At 50.2% G+C, this 19215-nt stretch overlaps 1 protein-coding gene across 1 annotated transcript in view; it reads right to left on the bottom strand.

Annotated features, from left to right (window-relative positions):
* Positions 1–19215, bottom strand: part of ARHGAP22 (Rho GTPase activating protein 22) — a 54290-nt gene that overhangs the window by 22780 nt on the left and 12295 nt on the right. The window contains exons 2-4 of the mRNA XM_048505877.1: positions 17998–18197; positions 15500–15587; positions 3198–3362 (exon numbers count right to left, since the gene is read on the bottom strand). Coding sequence (XP_048361834.1) covers positions 3198–3362; positions 15500–15587; positions 17998–18197 — 453 coding nt within the window. The remainder of the gene's footprint in view (positions 1–3197; positions 3363–15499; positions 15588–17997; positions 18198–19215) is intronic.

Here is a 19215-nt window from a genome sequence, read left to right as displayed (position 1 = left end):
TACATATAGGAATCACACTAACTGGTCTCCTTTTGAGGTTTCCGGCATTATACCAAGTTCCAGACCATTATGAACAGTCTTGCATTTGTGAAATTGGCCAAGCTAACTTCCCCAGGATTGTTGGAAAAATATCAATCAGACCTGAAAGTGCAAAGTGACTAAATGAACTCTTTGTGGGCCCTGAGGAAGATCTTGGAGAGATACCCTCAACCCCACCACATTCTTCCCTGGGAGGCATCTGATGAACAGATTAAAGGACTTCTAAAATTAATTCAGATTAAAAGGAAGTGCTAGTAGATAAAAAGTGAGTGAGGTAAAAGAACTTTTCAAAACATGCAGTAAAAAATCGCGAGGAGGAGACTCATCAGGGGAGGCTGACCATATACCGCCGGAACAGCAGCGGAACAGAACGTAGCTCAAAATTAATTCATAAATTGAAAAATGAACAAATCTCTCATTTGAGGAAAACAGAAATCAAAAAGAGAGAGAGAGGAAGGAAGGAAGGAAGGAAGGAAGGAAGGAAGGAAGGAAGGAAGGAAGGAAGGAAGGAAGGAAGGAAGGAAGGAAGGAAGGAAGGAAGGAAGGAAGGAAGGAAGGAAGGAAGGAAGGAAGGAAGGAAGGAAGGAAGGAAGGAAGGAAGGAAGGAAGGAAGGAAGGTTTTGACTCTTGAAAGTTTATACCCTGGAAATCTTATTGGTCGTTAAGAGGGTACTGGATTTTAATCTAGCTGGTCATTCAACAACCATTAATAATAATGAGCAAGGTGCTGACACATTCAGCACCTTATCCTTTGGAAGCGCAATCTGTAAGACATTCTTTCCCAAATGAGTCTGGCCACACCCTCACTTATTATCACAATCCCTCCAGGGCTTGTTATTCAAACCAAGCTTGCAAAATCCTTTTAGCAAACTTAGACTTTTTTCCTGTTTACAAATTATCAAACAGAAGAGCCCAGGGGTGGGTGGGGGGTGGGTGGGGGGACTGAAAAACAGCATCCGAAGCAGGAGGCAAATCTCCAAGTGTCATTCTTTCTTCTGAGCCTGTAATGAGAGCTGCTCAAAGGGCGTTTGCTTGATGTGCCCATCCGTCCGGTGCCTTGAACACTCTGGGGCACGAGAAGGTTTCCAGTGACCCCATCTTTGGAGTAAGAACTGGGAAAACTGAGTGCGAGAGCCTAGCAGAATGAAACCCTAGCACCGTGGTGGCGAACCTTTGGCACTCCAGATGTTATGGACTACAATTCCCATCAGCCCCTGCCAGCATGGCCACTTGGCCATGCTGGCAGGGGCTGATAAATTGGAGTCCATGAGTCTCCTACTACCTAACTGCAGAATAGAGAACCTTCATGCACTTGTAGGCATAAGTAGCAGTTCTAACTTTCATGCTGAAGATGGAGCAAGCTTGTGCTCTGCTGCTCCAGAGTCTAGGACAAGGAATAATGGAGTCAAGGTGCAGGAAAAGAGATTCTACCTAAACATTAGGAAGAACATCCTAACAGTCAGGGCTGTTTGACCAGTGGAATATGGTGCTTTGGTGGGGGGAGGAGGGAGGGGGAAGTCTCTTCTCTGGAGGTTTTTAAACAGAGGCTGGGTGGTCATCTGTCGGGAGTACTTTGATTGTGTCTTCCTGCACGGCAGGGGATTGGACTGGATGGCCCTGGTGGTCTCTTCGAACTCTATGATTCTATCCCTCCCTCCCCCAGACATCTCTCCCAGCCCTGCCTGAACTCAGCTGAACCATAGTTGGCATGGGTGGGCAACACAGACAGGGCAATGGGGGCACTGACCTTGCACAGTCTTGGATCCTCAAAACCCCAAGTTCTCAGGAGACCTGTGTCTGAGCAGCAGGGCCGTTTCAGACTGCAGGTCTGGCTCACATGACTGAATGTTGCTCCACCCAAAAGCATTCCTTTCTGCACTCGAGCCAGCGTCTCTGTTTTCCTTGTTTCCTGCAGTCATTAACCACTGAACTTTCACGCCATGGGCATGCTTCCCGGTAAACGATATCTAATTCCTAATAGGACCCCCATCTGTGGATATTCAAAATTCTAGAGATGGGAGTCATGGAATAAGTCCAAGACAACAGATCTTTCTGCAAAGCTGAGAAAAACCTCAGGTTTGCAGAAAAATCTGAGATGCAGAAATGAATAGTTTAGGGAATTGCAAAACTCCAAAAGAATAGAAGCAGCACTTATACATTTAAGCAATCAATGTCCTCTGAGATCTCAGTGGCCACTGCAGAGGTTGCAAGGCAACAACAACACTACTGTCAGCAGCACAACTCACCTAAGCCACTTGTTACTGCATGACTTTTGCAGCTTGGCCAAAGTTTTCACAGGGAGAGGCTCTTGTGGGGTGGGAAAGCAGTGAGTCAGTGTGGTGGAGTGGTTAGAGTGTCAGACTAAGATTGGAGGTCCAGGGTCAAATCGCCACTCTGTCATGGAAGCTTGCTAGGTGACTATAGATCAGTTACTATCTTTCACCCTAATCCACCTCACAGGGTTGTTTGTAAGGATAATGTAAGCTGTTTTAAAAAGAAATGCCCCTACAGGAGAGAAATGTGGGATATAAATGAAATACATGAAGATGAAAACCAGGCAGCAGATACAAGAAAGGATGGTTGGTGAGTAGAAAGGAGAGAAAGAAGAAAAGGAGCAGAGATGGTGACTCCCAAGACAACAGAAAGAAGAAATAATATAGGGAGGTATATATGGGGGTGGGAGGAGGGAAATGACATGAAGAAACATAGTAGAAGTTTATAAAATCATCCATGGGGTAGAGAAAGTAGATAGAAGCCAATTACCCACCGGCACTGAGGGGCACCGTGGGACCGGAAGCACGTTGGGGCAAGAAATCTTGCCCCAACCCCATCTCCTCTTTGCAGTGCACCTTCTCCTCCTCCTCCTCTGTGTTATGCAGAGAAGGGGACTTTGGAAATAAAGAAATACACTGTGCTAAATAAGAGCTCGGGTGTCCGGTGCAGAGTTTCTTAATTTCATTCCTGGTGTGGAGGGGGTACCGGAGGGGCTGGACAGCAGTCTTGGCCAGGCATGTGTGGCTGAGGGTGACATTTCACACTCCGAATTGCACTATGATAAAGACCAAGGTGAGGAACCTAAGAGAAACCATGCCACTCTGGGCCACTCGACAATCCTGAAAGTGGAACTCAAGCATGAGTGTCACAGGAGTACAGTTTACCTTGCTGGCTATGTGCTCGAGAGTTGTGAGCAGTACCTTTCCAGAGGGGTGTCCCAATAACCCGCCGGATGGCTCTGACCCACTCTTCCATTTCATTCTGGGAATTAGCCATGAGCAGGAAGGATTCTTGATTGACAGGTATCTTGTCATGGTCTCCTGAACCACCTGGAAAGAACACACACCTTTGTTACCCCCTAGGTGCCAGACTCTAGGCTCTCTCTACCTGGGTGTCCATATAGTCCAGATGGCAGAGAGAGATCCCACACGCAAAGGTGTCAGGTACCTGTGCTGCTTCATTACAAGGTGGGCTACCCTGCCGGAGTTCACTAAGGTCCTGAGTGCATTGCTCAGAAATGTCTGCCTGTCGCCACAGGCTGAGGTGATGCATGATGAGGAAGGTATATTTCTGAGTGCTGATCTCCACTTTACAATTTTGAAAATGGCAAGAGCCTTGTAGTGTCTTGAAAACCATCATGTTTATGGGGACATAAGCTAGAGCAGGGGTAGGGAGCCTGCGGCTCTCCAGATGTTCAGGAACTACAATTCCCATCAGCCCCTGTCAGCATGGCCAATTGGCCATGCTGACAGAGGCTGATGGGAATTGTAGTTCCTGAACATCTGGAGAGCCACAGGTTCCCTACCCCTGAGCTAGAGCCCACCAACTTCATCAGATTCACTCAGTAGCCAGAGATTGACAGAGCAATCAAGGGTGCTTGTGGGTAAAGTGCTGTCAAGTAGCCGGTTTTCAAGTCAAGAAATAAGCAGAGGTGGCTTGCCATTGCCTGCCTCTAAATAGCGACCCTGGACTTCCTTGATGAGATAGAACTAGCCTAGGTTGGGTTGTGTACACTTGGCTCTTCTTTAAAGATGTGGTGGTGGTAGAAAGTTCTGACAACATATGGTGACCAGGCAGGGTTTTCAAGACAAGAGACAAACCGAAGTGGTTTGCCATTGTCTGCCTCCGCATAGTGACTCTGGCCTTCCTTGGCAGTCTCCCATTCAAACAATTACCAGGGGCAAACCTGCTGAGCCTTTAAGATCTAATGAGATCGGGCTAGTTTGGACTATCCATGTTAGGGCAGACAAACAGAGGTGGTTTGCCATTGCCTGCCTCTGGACTACCGTGGTGGTTTCCAATTCAAGTACTAACCAGGACCAACCCTGCTTAGCTTCATAGATCTGATGAGATCAAGCTAGCCTGCGTCACCAGGCCAGTGCAGACAAATAGAGATGGTTTGTCATTGCCTGCCTCTGGGTAGCAGCCCTGCTTCCTTGGTGGTCTCCCATCCAACTACTAACCAGGACCAACCCTGCTTAGCTTCTGAGGTCGGATGAGATCAGGCTAACCTGGGCCATCCAGGTCAGGGCAAACAAACCAAGGTGGTTTGCCATTGCCTTCTTCTGCATAGTGCATCTGGACTTCCTTGGTGGTCTCCTATCCATGTACTTAGCAGGGCTAACCCTTCTTCGCTTCTGAGAAATGGCTGCTACACAAAGGGAAATCCAGGATCCAGTAGCCACATGTGGCCACCCCTTTTAGGAGGCGTTCCAGTCATCCTGCCAAGTACAGGCAGGCTGTGTTTGTGGAATCTGTAAAGGAGCAACGCCTGCTGTGTCCCAAGCTCCTTTGAAGCCCAAGGCTATTCAAATACCACAAGAGAACTGGGCAGTGTTTTGATGCATTGCGGCTTCTGACAGTAAGATTTCAGCTGACATTCTGTTAGCCAACAAGGCCCTAAATGCCTCCCACAAAGGCTAAGGCCCTACATGATTTCTATCTCTATTTATTTAGATTTATTCCCTGCCTTTTACCATGGTCTCAGGCCAGGTTACAATAAAAACCATACAACAGTTTTCTGGCCCTTCTGCATGCACAAAATAACACTGTTATGAGAGTTAATTTGTCCCTTCCGTTGAAGAAAAATGACAGGAAGAAAACAGAGTCACTTGAAATGGAGTGCAGGTGAAGAATTTTATGGATGCCAAAAAAGCACCCCAATAAGTTGGTTCTACATCAAACCTGAATTCTCCTGAGGAGCTAAAATTACTAAACTGAGGCTATAGGACTTTGGTCACATCATCAGAGCCAGTGCTGTAGTAAGAGAGTCACACTCGGATCTGGGAGAACCAGGTTCAACTCCACACTCTGCCATGAAAGATTGCTGGGTGATCTTGGGTCTGTCACATGCTCTCAGCCTAGTCTACCTCACAGGGTTTGTTTTGTAAGAAAAAAGTAGAGAGGAGAATTATGTAAGCCATGTTGGGTCCCCATTGAGGAGAAAGATGGGATATAAATAAACAAATAAATAATCAAGAAGTCAAGACTCACTGGAAAAGACAATACTGCCAAGAAAAGTCCAAGGCAGCAGTTCAAGGGGACTGATGTGAAGGGGGTCACTGTCACGAATGCAGGGTCGCCATGTGGGTCTTGCCCTTGAGCACTCCAGTAGCCAGCAGGAGAAAAAAAAATTCAATTGCTATCAGTGATGATGTAACTTTACTTCGAGGGGAACCCATAAGTGACATCACATGTCTCTAGGAATCATTGGAAACTCTGTGGAAAAGCCACTCACTCAGTTCCCCGAGAAGAAGAAGAAGAAGAAGAAGAAGAAGAAGAAGAAGAAGAAGAAGAAGAAGAAGAAGAGGAGGAGGAGGAGGAGGAGGAGGAGGAGGAGGAGGAGTTTGGATTCATATCCCCCTTTCTCTCCTATAGGAGACTCAAAGGGGCTGACAATCTCCTTGCCCTTCCCCCCTCACAACAAACACCCTGTGAGGTGGGTGGGGCTGAGAGAGCTCCGAAAAGCTGTGACTAGCCCAAGGTCACCCAGCTGGCGTGTGTGGGAGTGCACAGGCTAATCTGAATTTCCCAGATAAGTCTCCACAGCTCAAGTGGCAGAGCGGGGAATCAAACCCGGTTCCTCCAGATTAGAATGAACCTGCTCTTAACCACTACGCCACTGCTGCATCACATGAGTTCTGGGTCACTCAGAAGAAATCATACACGGTTGCCCTACTTAGTTTTCAGATTTTTTCCCTGTCTCTCAAAGTGAGTGAGTCACTGTGTGACTAATCACATAGGATCACACCATTGAGAGCCAGTGAGCCCAATTCAGAGTCAGGGCAATGCCTATGTCAGACTCTCGAACGTGGAAACAACAGAGACCATAGGAAAGTCCAAAAGCAGTTTATTCCACGTGATGTGAAGAGTAACAATGTAAAGGACTTATATCCTTTAATCCCCCCCCGTTTCACCCCACACCAAATGTCCACTACAGTTTCTACTACAAAGCTACAAAGAATCTGGGAACCTTTCACACCTCTTTGAAGATGGACTGGTGCCAGGAGATTGCTAGGAAGGGAAAAGGGAAACGGGAAAACAATTGCAAATCACACACAGCAAGACATCAAGATACTGACAGGCATGGTCCTGACTGTCAGATTCTCGAACGTGGAAATAACAGAGACCGTAGGAAAGTCCAAAAGCAGTTTATTCCACGCGAAGAGTAACAATTTATAGCAGGATCTGAGTTAGAGAGCTCAGATCCAGGATTTATATCTTTCAATCCCCCCCGTTTCGCCCCACACCAAATGTCCATTACAGTTTCTACTACTACAAAGCTACAAAGAACCTGAGAACCTTTCACACCTCTTTGAAGATGGGCTGGCGCCAGGAGATTGCTAACAGGAGATTGCTAGGAAGGGAAGAGGGAAACAGGAAAACAATTGCAAATCACGCACAGCAAGACATCAAGATGCTGACAGGCATGGTCCTGCCATTCCACCCCCCTTAAAACCTCCCCCCCCATTTTGGCCGATCGGGATAAGCCCGGTGAAACGCCTTCACCAAGTGAGGGGATCGGACGTGTATGGAATCGACCTATTCATTGACTCCAGCCAGGAAATGGGTCCAAGCGATCAAGCATTGTAGCCTTCCACGATGCACCCGGGAATCCAACACCTCTTTCATCTCGTGGTGAGGCTCGCCCCTCACTTCCACTCCGGTGGGCGCCGCTGGATGAGGGTGCCAGTTATCCAGGGGAGGCGCCTTCTTGAGGAGGCTGCAATGGAAAACAGGATGTACAGACTTCAAGTTTTTAGGCAACTGTAACTTGGCTGTCACATCATTAATCACTCTGAGCACCTGGAAAGGTCCAATATATTTTTCCCCAGTTTTCTACACCCCTGCAGACCCCACAAGTTCTTGGTGTACAAATACATCCAGTCCCCAACCACAAGGGTGAACAGCTGTTGTTTTTTATTGGCCTGCCGCTTGTAACCCTGCTTAGCCTTCTCCAGGTTTAACTGCATCGGGCCCCATGTCTGCACCCATTCCTGCAGTTCCACGGGCTCCTGCTGGACCTCCCACAGGAAAGGAAATGGCTTAGCCAACTGTCCTGAAACAACCTCACAGGGTTTTTTCCCATGCTGCTATGCACTGCGTTGTTGTAGGCAAACTCAGCAAAAGGTAGCAGGTCAACCCAATCGTCCTGATGGAAATTAATGTAGCACCATAAATATTGTTCAAGCGTCGCGTTTGTACGTTTGCTCTGACCATCGGTCGCTGCGTGAAACGCTGAGGACAGAACCTGTTCAGTGCCCAGTAGCTTCAGAAAGTACCACCAGAACTGCGAAATAAACTGTCCGCCGCGGTCCGATACTATCTTATCAGGGGCAGCATGTAGCCAGTAGACGTGGGTCACAAATAGACGAGCCAACTTGCTTTCTGTCAGCAGTGAGGCGCAAGGGACGAAGTGCTCCTGCTTCGAAAACAAGTCCACGACCATCCAGATCACCGACTTCCCTCTGCTGGAAGGGAGATCGGTAATGAAATTCATGGAAATCACCTTTCAGGGTGCGGAGGGTGCTGGCAGGGGCTGGAGGAGGCCAGACACCTTCCCTTGCGCCATCTTGGCCATCGCACATGTGGGGCAACCTTTAACATAAGCTTCCACATCCCCCCTCAGCGTCCTTCACCAAAACTGTCTACGGGCCAAATGCAATGTTTTCACAAACCCAAAGCGTCATGCCAATTTTACATCATGACACCCCTGCAAGGCTAGAAGGCGCGCCACCGGACGCACATAAAGCCGATCCCCAGAACTCTCCCCGTTTCTCCAGTTGGTCACCACCCTCATCCTGCAGAACTTTAAGGGCCCCCACCCCCTGAGGGCCTCCTCCAGCGAAGTGGGCACCGCGGGGGGACGGGAACGACACGCCGCCTGACTGCGGGTGACGACCGCCAAGCCCAGTTGAGATGGGGAGAACACTGTCTCGATCGGAGCGGGGTCCCCCGGGGAAGGATCGGGCAAATGAGACAGGGTGTCAGCCAAGCAATTCGACTTCCTGGGAAGGAAATGCAGCGTGAAGTTGAAACGGGAGAAAAAGTCAGCCCAACGAAGTTGCTTGGTGGACAACTTCCTCAGACCACGAAGCACCGCCAAGTTCCTATGGTCAGTCCACACCTCGAAAGGAAGGGCCCGCGCCCTCCAGCCAGTGTTGCCAGGCAGTCAAAGCGTACTTGATCGCCCCCGTCTCCTTGTCCCCAACCGTCCAGTGATGCTCAGTCACCGAAAACTTGCGGGAGGGATAGGCACATGGATCCAACCTCCCATCCCCCCTTCTGTAGTAGGGCAGCGCCCATCGCCTTGTCAACATGCACAATAAAGGGCTTGGAAGGGTCGACATGGCGAAGTATAGGTTCCGACATTAAGGCGTGCTTAAGTGCCTGAAAGGCCGCCCCGCACTCCGGGGACCATGGCAGTGGAACCAATGGCTTGGTTGCCACCGGCCCCTTCTCCTTCGTGCGCAGCAAATCAGTGAGGGGGAGAGCCAGCCGGGCAAAGTCAGGTGTAAAGTCCCAACAGAAATTGGCAAAGCACAGGAACGACTGCAACTGACACCTGGTGCGGGGCTCCTGCCACTGCAACACATCCTGCATCTTACCCGGGTCCATCTCTAACCCCTGGCTGGAGATCTGGTAACCCAGAAAGTCCAGCCGCTCCTTATGAAAGTCACATTTGGAAAGTTTCACGAACAAGTCATTGTTGAGGAGCCGCTGTAGCACAGCCCGAACAGTCTTAACACGCTCCTCCTCCTTCTGGGAGTAAATAAGGACATCATCCAAATACACCACCACCCCCTTGAACAAAAAATCCTGGAGAACCTCATTTATCAAACACATGAAAGTCCCAGGAGCCCCGGATAACCTGAATGGGAGGATGCAGTAGGCAAACTGGCCCATCCTTGTGTTGAAAGCCGTTAGGTGCTTGTACCCTGTGGCGATCCGCAACCGATAATAGGCTTCCTGCAAATCCAACAGTGAAAATTTTGCCCGTCCCCAGACAACTCAGTAAGTCCTTGATCAGGGGCAACGGATATTAGTTGCACATGGAGATTGTGTTCAGTCCCCAATAGTCAGTGCACAGCCGAAGGGAGCCGTCCTTCTTCCGCACAAACAGTATGGGAGCAGCAAAATCACTGGTTACCCTTTTAATGAAACCCCATTTCAAGTTTTTGTCCAAAAACTCCTGAAGCGACTGGGCTTCCAACGGGCTCATGGGGTAGAGACGGCTTTTCGGGAGCTTAGCACCAGGCAGTAGTTCAATATTACAGTCAGTCTTACAGTGGGCGGCAGCTTGTCGCACTCCGTTTCCTCGAACATCCTTGAAAGGTCCCAGTAGGGGTGAGGGATGGCCAAGACGTCCAGCGCACTCCCAGCCACCTTGTGGGAGTCCCCCACCTGCATCGGCAGAGGACCGGACATATGGTCACCGCAAGGGAAGGCAACAAATCGGATAGAGTTGGAGGACCAGGAGATATCGGGGTCGCAATCCCGTAGCCAAGGCACTCCTAGCACCAGGGAATATTTGGCCACCTTGGCAATGATGAACCGCCGTTCTTCCCAGTGCCCCCTGCACTGGATAAGGACAGGTTCCGCCCGATGTATGGCCGGTGCACCCCTCAATGTACCCCTGTCCATCTGCTTGTATAGGATGGGGCAGTGTAGGGCGACCCGCTGCAGCCTCATTAGGGACGGCTGCATTAGGCAGTGGGTGCACCCCGAGTCAACAAGTGCCAGTCTCTGCACACTAGTCCCACAAGTCTGATTTGACACAGTCACAGAAAGAAGGAATGGGTCGTTGGTTACACTCACCCTCAGTTCCACGCCCTTAGAAGGGACCTGGCATCGGGCGAACTTCAGGCCACGTCGCTGTCGTTTCCCGCTGACTCCTCGCTGGACTCGGGGCCACCCGCCTCCTCGGAGGCCGAACTCGCCTCGCGCGGCTCCACTTGTAGTCCCAAATCCTTCTTGAACAGGGACTTTTCACCTAGACCCTTAGCCATCCCGGCCTTCGCTGCACCGCTGGCGGGGACTACCGGAGGGTCGGGTTTCTTGCTAGGACACACGGCCGCCTTGTGCCCTTCTCCGCCACAACTCAGGCAAAGTCCCAGCCATCGCTGCCGGGCATAAAGAGATTCCCCTGCCTCCTTGCCACTGTGAGCTGGAGAAGTGCCCCCCGACGGGGGACGGGGGGAAGCCAGTGGGGGTTGCCCTGCTGTTTCAGTAGCTGCACTGTACGCAGACGAACCTCTGCCTCGCCCACCCGCATATACCACCCTGCCAGGGAGGTCGGCTCTGCAGTCACCATGTATTGAAGTAACCCACTGAGCATATTGTGTGCTGAAGCAGATCAGTATGATCTAAGTGACAGCTCACCTAGCTGATGCAAGAGGCAGTGAGCTGGACTAAACCAGATCAAACCGGTTACAACAGGACAGTGTGACCTTTACACTGTTTGGACCATGTATGTATATATACTGAACAAATGTGATTGTATGCTGCTGGTTAGGGAATACTATGTCTGGCGAAGCATGCTGTCCGTTTGTTCCTTGCTGATGTAAATTACTTGTAAATAGCTGCACTATATATAAAACTGCACTTCACTGAGGTCTACCTGCTTCTTGTGGTGTGTTTGCTGTCGTGGTGCTACAGCTAAGTATCCAAGCTACTGACTCCTGCTCTTGGAAACGTACCACCCGCTGTGCTGCAGGTCTACTCGCTAACAGATTGAGTGTAACCAACGGCCCGTTCCTTCTTTCTGTGACTGTGTCTAATCAGACTTGTGGGACTAGTGTGCAGACGCAGGAACTTGTTGACTCAGGGTGCATCCGCTGCCTAATGCAGCCCTCGACACACACACATACATACACACATACACACATACACACACATACATACACCTTTATTGGCATAATCAGAAAGCAAAATAAATACATCGGTAATAAAAGCAGAAAAGCCCCAAAAGGACCATAACAGATACTCTCAGCTATCTCCATAATAAAATTGGCAACCTCTTCACAAAAACCAGGGTCAGAGTTATTCAGCAATAAAGATAACCTGATCAGATCTGGCAGCCCAGATTGGAAAAAAGGATATAAATTGATATATTTGGATCTGATTTTAACAAATCTGGTGCAGTGCAGAAGTTGGTGGGCCAGGGTTTCAACCACATTGGATTTGCAGCTGCATAACCTTGCAGATTTTTCTAGGTTACTAAACCTACCCTTTAATAGGGCAGAGGGCATAACATTGAATCGCGCAATGGTGAGAGCTCTCCTTGCTCAGGGGTTCGTTAGAATATAAAGGCAATAGGCCATGTATCTGGTGAACCAGATTTGTTTCCCCACTCCTAAATTCCTGCTGGTTCACCTTAGGCTAGTAACAGTTCTCTCGGAACTCTCTCAGCCCCACCTGCCTCACAAGGGTCTGTTGTGGTGCAACATCGTCTCAGGGGTATTGATACAACAAGAGCACACCCTGTCCTGTGCAGGAATCCTCGAAAAGGGCCCTTGAAGAAGGGCTGATGGGAAGGAATTGCACCTGGCTCTGGTGAAAGCCCATATTTGTTTTGGGTCGAATAGTACCTTTAGGTAACAGGCCATTTGGACTTTGGTGCGGGTAATACCTAAGTAGCCAGATGAACATGCAACTCCTGCTCTTTGGACCACAAGTTGGAGTTCCTGATTGAAAAGGCAGGCTTTTATTGGGGTGCTGTGTGGTTTCTGGGCTGTCTGGCCGTGTTCTGGCAGCATTCTCTCCTGACGTTTCGCCTGCATCTAGAAATCTCGTCCCAACACACTTTTTCTTTGTGGTGTGCTGAGACAGGAGGCAACATTACTTATCCCAAAGCGCTTCCTCCAGCCCTGTGTGTACTTCTTGTTTGCCCCAGGGAAAGCGAGAGCACTTCTGTCACAACTTTTCATGCTAGAGAGGGACGAGGCCACAGTGGGTGATTGGCCATTGTGAGTTCAACAGGGAATGACCAGAACATCTCCCCAGAACAGGGGTAGGGAACCTGCGGCTCTCCAGATGTTCAGGAACTACAATTCCCATCAGCCCCTGCCAGCATGGCCAATTGGCCATGCTGACAGGGGCTGATGGGAATTGTAGTTCCTGAACATCTGGAGAGCCGCAGGTTCCCTACCCCTGCCCCAGAAGAACTTGCCTGACCCCTCGGTGGCCATCTTCTGATAGCTGGTGAAGACTTTTTGGTTTCTTCTGGCATTCCCTCAATGATCCTTACTTCCAGCTCAATTTTTTGATTGTTGTTCCTATGTACTGCTGAAGGCTTTCATGGCTGGAATCAACTGGCTGTTGTGGATTTTCTGTGCTGCATGGCCAGTGGCGCAGTGCCAACGGGGGGTGGAGCGATGCCCTGGGTGGAGCCACGGCGGGGGTGTGGCCGGGGCATGGTAGGGTGTTCCAGGGTGGGGACAGGGGCACAGGGCGCACGTGTGCTTTGGGCACAGTTTCCCCTCATTCCACCCCTGTGCGTGGCCGTGCCCTGGTAGTTTTAGCTCTTAACATTTCATCCACACCTATGGCTGATATCTTCAGAGACGTGCAGGTTCGTTTGTGTTTTTTGGTATTTTTTAGTGTTTTTCAGTTTTTGACCTGCAGGGGGCACAGTTTTTAAGCTAGCCGCACCAAAATTCCAGAGAATTTTCGTGAGACTCTCCTGATGATACCACCCAAGTTAGGTAAGCTTTGGTTCAGGGAGTCCAATGTTATGGACTCCCAAAGGGCCTGCCCCATCCCCCATTGTTTCCAATGGGAGCTAATAGGAGAGGGGGGCTACACCTTTGAGGGTTCATAACTTTGGATCTCCTAAACCAAACTTCACCAAACTTAGGTGGTATCATCTGGTGAGTCTCCTAAAGATACCCTGAAATTTTTGTGCTGCTAGCTTAACAATTGCATGCCTGACAGCAGGTACCCTCCAAATTTCTCCAAACTCTCCTTTTAAATCCTTCGGCATGGATTTAAAGGGAGAATCTGAGGTTCCCAGCTTAAACATTGAAAGTGATGCTGTTTCAGGGTGGGGGAGAATCCACCCCAAAACAGCATCACTTTCAATATTGTTTTAACTGGGAACCCCAGATTCTCCCTTTAAGGCGGATTTAAAACGAGAATCTGGGCTCCCTAGTTTAAACACCATTGAAAGTGATGCTGTTTGGGGGTGGATTCCAGCATCACAGCGGCTGCCCATGGGAGAGGGGGGCCTTCTTGGTCATGGCACCAAAGAGGGGTTGATTTAAATGGTTTTAAAATGTGATTTTATCATATATGTTTTGATTATTATCTGTCTTGGTAGCCTTTGAAAGAGTAAAAAGACAGGATACAAATTTTGCAAAAAGAAGCAGCAGAAACAGAAGAAATAGTAACGCTGGGCTCCAAGAGTATCATGAAGTTCATTTTAACTTCTAAGGGGAAATGCTATAAACAGAATATAAAGTTAAATAATAAAAAGGTTTTAGGACGCACTGGGACCAAAGTACTCCCATTGGCCATTGCCAGGCTCCATTCCCCCCCCACCTCCCCCACCCCAGAGTTGTAGCAAGGGGGAACAGCGCCTGGGGCACTTTTGTGACCTGTGCTCCCACCACGCCCCTGCCCACCCTCACCTTGCCCTGGAACACCCCCACCACAGCCCGCCCCCTGCCCCGCGCCCGGTGCAAGATGCCCCACCCCTGGCAGCTACACGTCTGCCCCATCAAATCAAAGCAATGCCAGGTCTGTAAATGGTCCAGGGTTCCCCCCACCCCGCCAAAGAAATGCTGGGCCCGCAAAAGGCCTGGTGTTCCCCCCTGCCTTCCCCCAGCCCCCCAAAGCATCCCTCAGCCCTCCAATCCCTAGCATTCAGGCTGGCCTTGTGGATCTGTTGTTCAGCAGGCTGACAAATCCCTCCCACCTCCCCTCCCCACCCATCCCATCCCATCCCAAACCTCACCTTTCCACCTTCCCGCACATCTATCCACACATTCCAACCCTCCCACCACTCCAAACCTTATCTTTCAACTCTTTCCCTGAACCCACTCTGACTTTGCCACCCTCCCTCACCAGAACCTTTACCTTTTCTACCTCCCCCCAACCAAAGTCACTCCATTCCCTCCTACCCCAGTCCACCATCCCGAGCCTCACCTTCCCACTCTCCTCCACCCCAAGCCCCACCTCTCCAGCCTCTCCCACCTCCGAGCCCAGGTAAGTTGTCATGCTGGGAGCGAGGTGGGGTGGGGTGGGGAGGAATGCTGCAATTCTACTAAAGCCCATTTTTTGGGGGGGGTGCTTCCTCTTTGACCCTTTGCTAGGGTCCATTGCCTCTCCCCTACAATGGCGCGCATACACACACACACACACACACACACACACAATAGCTGTCAACCTAACCGTTGGGCAGTTGGGCAGTTTCTTCTTGAGCAGTTTGGAAGGTGATGTTGTGATTTAAACAACTCAGCATCAACAATACTGGTGGCATTTTCACTGCCAAATTTTACATCTGATGGTCTGCCTTTGTTTCTAGAGGAGCACTTTGTTCTTTCCCAAGGCTGCTTGGCTTTCTGCAGACCTTGGAGAGCCAAGCTATTCTTATAATACAGAACAGGAATCACCTGCATTCATGTTTTAGAAATGCCAGTCCAGAAACCTTCCGCAGCTGTACAACATCCACACAGGAGTCCTCTTGGTTACCTCACACCCCAGGTTTGTCAGCTCTGGCTTGGGAAATTCCTGAACATTTGGGGATGAAGCTGGGGAAGGTCAGAGTTTAGGTAGGGGAGGGATGTTGTGGGCGCAATGGCATGGAGTCCACCCTCCAAAGCAGCCCTTTTCTCTGTCGTCTGGAGATCACCTGTAATTTCAGGAGATCTCCAGGTGGCACCACGTGGAGGTTGCCAATGCTAGCCCAAGGTGGTTTTGGAAAGCAGAGACACAATGACAACGAGGGCAAGAAGGCCTGGCCTACCTGGACTAATTTCAAAGAGGTGCTTCCCCAGCTCCTCTGGATTTGGGGTGACTTCATGCACCTGGCTGCCTTGCAGTGAGATGAACCCCTGAAATTAACACAGAAACAATCAGTGGAGGATGACGAAATCAACCCTGGGACATCCAGGTTTGCAAGAGAAATGGCACTCAGCAGTGTCCCGTCCCCCCCCCCCGCCCCCGCCCCTGCAAATACCTCACAGCTAAAAGCCAATTCCTCAGTTTTTGGACCCCTAGGAAGGGTTGTAAGAGACCAAATTACCCTAAATAATTGTGCTGGACATGAGCTCGCAGTGGCAATTGAAGAGGCATAGAAATCCTTCTAAGCTTCCTTTATTGCTTTCTTGTAGGATTTCATAAGTGTCTGAAATGAGCGTCGCATCCCTTCATCATGAGTATGTTGCCACACTCACTCTAGTCATCTCAGATCCCATTTCCTCCTCCTCAGTCCCTCTGTATACCAAGGGGTTGGCTTAGAACAGGGGTGGAGAAGAAGTTTTGGGGAGATCATCTCAACCGGTTTCCCAGCTCTCTACTAGCTCTTCGAGAGAGTCGCCAGCAGGCGGGACTCCCACACGACATCCTGGAACTGACTCAGATCCATCGGCCTGTGTGGGCTGATGAGCCCATTGAACCCAAATGGGCCCACTGCCTAAGCAGGAGGGTGCAGCATTCTCGACCCGGGCCTTAAGGATGAAAAGTGATCAGACCATGGCACTCTATCAATAGAGGATAAGATCACACTCACACCAGCCACAAAGATCAGGTCCAGAGTGTGGCCAGCTTGATAAGTGGGACTCTTGGTGTTAACAAGAGAGAGGCCTAGTGCCGCCATGGATGACACCAGCTCCGCAGCTCCCAAAAACGAGGCCGAGTCAACGTGGACATTGAAGTCTCCCCAAACCACCAGATTTGGGAACCTCAATGCCCACTCTGACACCACCTCCAGGAGCTGCAGGAGGCTACTCTGCAGTGTGCTAGGGCCCTGGTTCAGGGGGCAGCAACCTTCATAGCAACAGCCCGATCTCAGGGGCAACGGCTCTGGGAAGCAACCACCCACTCCTGGTTCTCTGTAGCAGCAACCTGATCCTAGGGTGGATCTTTGCAGCCCTGCCTTGGAGGGTAGCCACCTCCGCAGCAGCAACTTAGTCTCAAGACAATGACCCTCCGTAATGGCGGTCCGGGCTTGGTGGGTCTTTGCTGCCCTGTCCCAAAGGCAGTGACCTCCTCTGCCGCAACCCAGCCTGGGGGGGGGGGGGCTGTTCCCAGCAGCAACAGCCCAGCTCAGGATGGCCACTCATGGCCCTGTCTCAGGCAGCAACAATCCAATCTTGGGGGCGGCGGCAGCCCTCCGCAGCCGCAACTTGGCCTCGGGCAACGGCCTGCTCTTGGGGTGGTTCTCCTCAGCCCCTGCTTCAGAAGTAGCAAACTCCACAACAACCCTCCTCAAGGTGGCTCTCCTCAGCCCTGACCTGGAAATAGCAGCAACATTCTGCAGTGATGTCCAGCCTTGGGCAGTGGCTCTCTGGCCTGGCCGCGGTGGCAGCCTTCTGAAGCTCCCAAAAGTGGCGAACTCAGTCTTTGGCTGCAGCCCTCCACAACTCAGTCTCGGGTGGCAACGGCGCTCTGCAACAGCCACACCGAGCCCCAAGCCCCAAAGAGCGCAGACAAAAAGGACTTTTGCGGGGGGTGGGGGAGATCTGGGTTCTCTGTAACCCTCTTGCCTGGGGCCTTTGACATTTTCTGCAGTTCTGCTGATGAGGAATCAATTTTAGCATCGCCTCCATTTTCATTTAAGTCTCGAATCCTGCGGTTGTTTCTCTGTTTGTACATATTTTCAATAAGTAGTCTGCAAAGGATTTCCAGTCTTTCAGAAAATTGTCTGTATTCTTGTCTCTAATAACTGCCAGGTCATTATTGACCCCTGAGTGACATCACATCATGGTGTTTACTAGGTTGACTAAGTTGACTATGTGGCTTGCCTTTCCCTTCCCCAGTCATCTACACTTAGAATCACAGAGTTGGAAGACACCACAAGGGGCATCCAGTCCAACCCCCCCCGCCCCCGCCATGCAAAAACACAATCAAAGCACTTTCGACAGATGGTCAGTTTACTCCCAACAAGCTGCGTACTCATTTACTGCCCTGAACACAGGTGTCAAACTCACGACCCTCCAGATGTTATGGACCACAGTTCCCATCATCCCCTGCCAGCATGATGGGCTGTGAGTTTGACACCTATGCCTATGCCTCAGAAGGATGAGTTAACCTTGAGCCTGAACTCAACTTCCATCGGGATCAAATGCAGGTTGTGAGCAGAATTCCGACTGCAGTTTATCACTCTGTGCCCTGTATTCAGTCAAGTCTACATCATGTGGAAATTATTTTCCCAGTGCTTCAGACTGAAGTGAGCAGGCAGGAATCTAGACTAAAAGGAACCAAGGTGGGTTCTCTAACAAGATGGCCCCCATAGCTCCTTACCTGTGGCTTGGCCTCATCCTCGTCCTTATAGTAGAGGAGCTGGTTTCCTTGGAGCACGAACCAGCGCAGCTGCCAGTTCTTCATGAGACTTCGCTGCTTTCTTAACCAGCCACATTTTAGCACCTGCTCCGGTGGGCAGGCGGGGCCAGGCCGGAAGGGAAGGCCGTGATGCTCTCCCATCACATGACTCTTGGACTGGGCTGGAAACAAGCACAGAACCCAAGCTGAGCGCAAGGAAAGGAGAGTCCTCTCATGTGCCAGTGCCACTGGACCCCAGCTCAATGCTGGGGTTGTCAACCTCCAACTGGGGCTGGGTGATCTTCCAGGATCACCACTGATCTCAGAGATCAATTCCCCTGGAGGAAACTGAAAGTTCAGGTTTATGGCATCCCCCCCCCCCCACTCCATCCTCTTCCGTCTCCACCCCAAAATCTCCAAAGAATTCCCAGGCCAGAGTTGGTAACCCTACAGTGGGGTTGAGAACAAGGGGGTGCTGCTCCAAAAACAAGATCAGGGAATTTGGGACCTCAACATTTGGGAATAAATTTGGATGGGGAGAATTTCATAGGCCTGTCTACTGTGTTGCCATCACCTGTACAGCAATGTACATCTTATCTTTTTAAAATTATTATTATTTATTCGATTTATTAGACTGCCCTACCCCCGAAGGGCTCAGGGCGGTTTACAGGCAACCAAACACAATACATTGCAGCTAAAACAATAGAATAATCCCAATTAAAACAATAAATACAATAAAAACAGTAGCAGCAGTAATCTTTCCATAATTGGTTCTGGTGGGTTTTCCGGGCTGTGTGGCTGTGGTCTGGTGGATTTTGTTCCTAACATTTCGCCTGCATCCGTGGCTGGCATCTTCAGAGGTGTAAAGGTGTGAAACAGACTTTTCTCTGTGATACACCTCTGAAGATGCCAGCCACAGATGCAGGCGAAACGTTAGGAACAAAATCCACCAGACCACGGCCACACAGCCCGGAAAACCCACCAGAACCAGTTGAATCTGGCTGTGAAAGCCTTCGACAATACTTTCCATAATTAATTAATTAGGTGGATGATGTCTGGTACTAAACCCCGGGAGGGGACTGGCAGATTTTCAGATAAGCCGATGACACATAGGGCAACAGAGAGGGGTGGACTCAGCGGCCAGCCTCCCCAAAAGCCCAGTGGAACAGCTCTGTTTTACAGGCCCTGCGGAACTCCCCA

Source organism: Sphaerodactylus townsendi, linkage group LG08 (assembly GCF_021028975.2).
Source record: "Sphaerodactylus townsendi isolate TG3544 linkage group LG08, MPM_Stown_v2.3, whole genome shotgun sequence".
In the NCBI taxonomy this organism is placed as follows: domain Eukaryota; kingdom Metazoa; phylum Chordata; class Lepidosauria; order Squamata; family Sphaerodactylidae; genus Sphaerodactylus; species Sphaerodactylus townsendi.
This window is presented reverse-complemented; position numbering and strand designations above follow the sequence as displayed.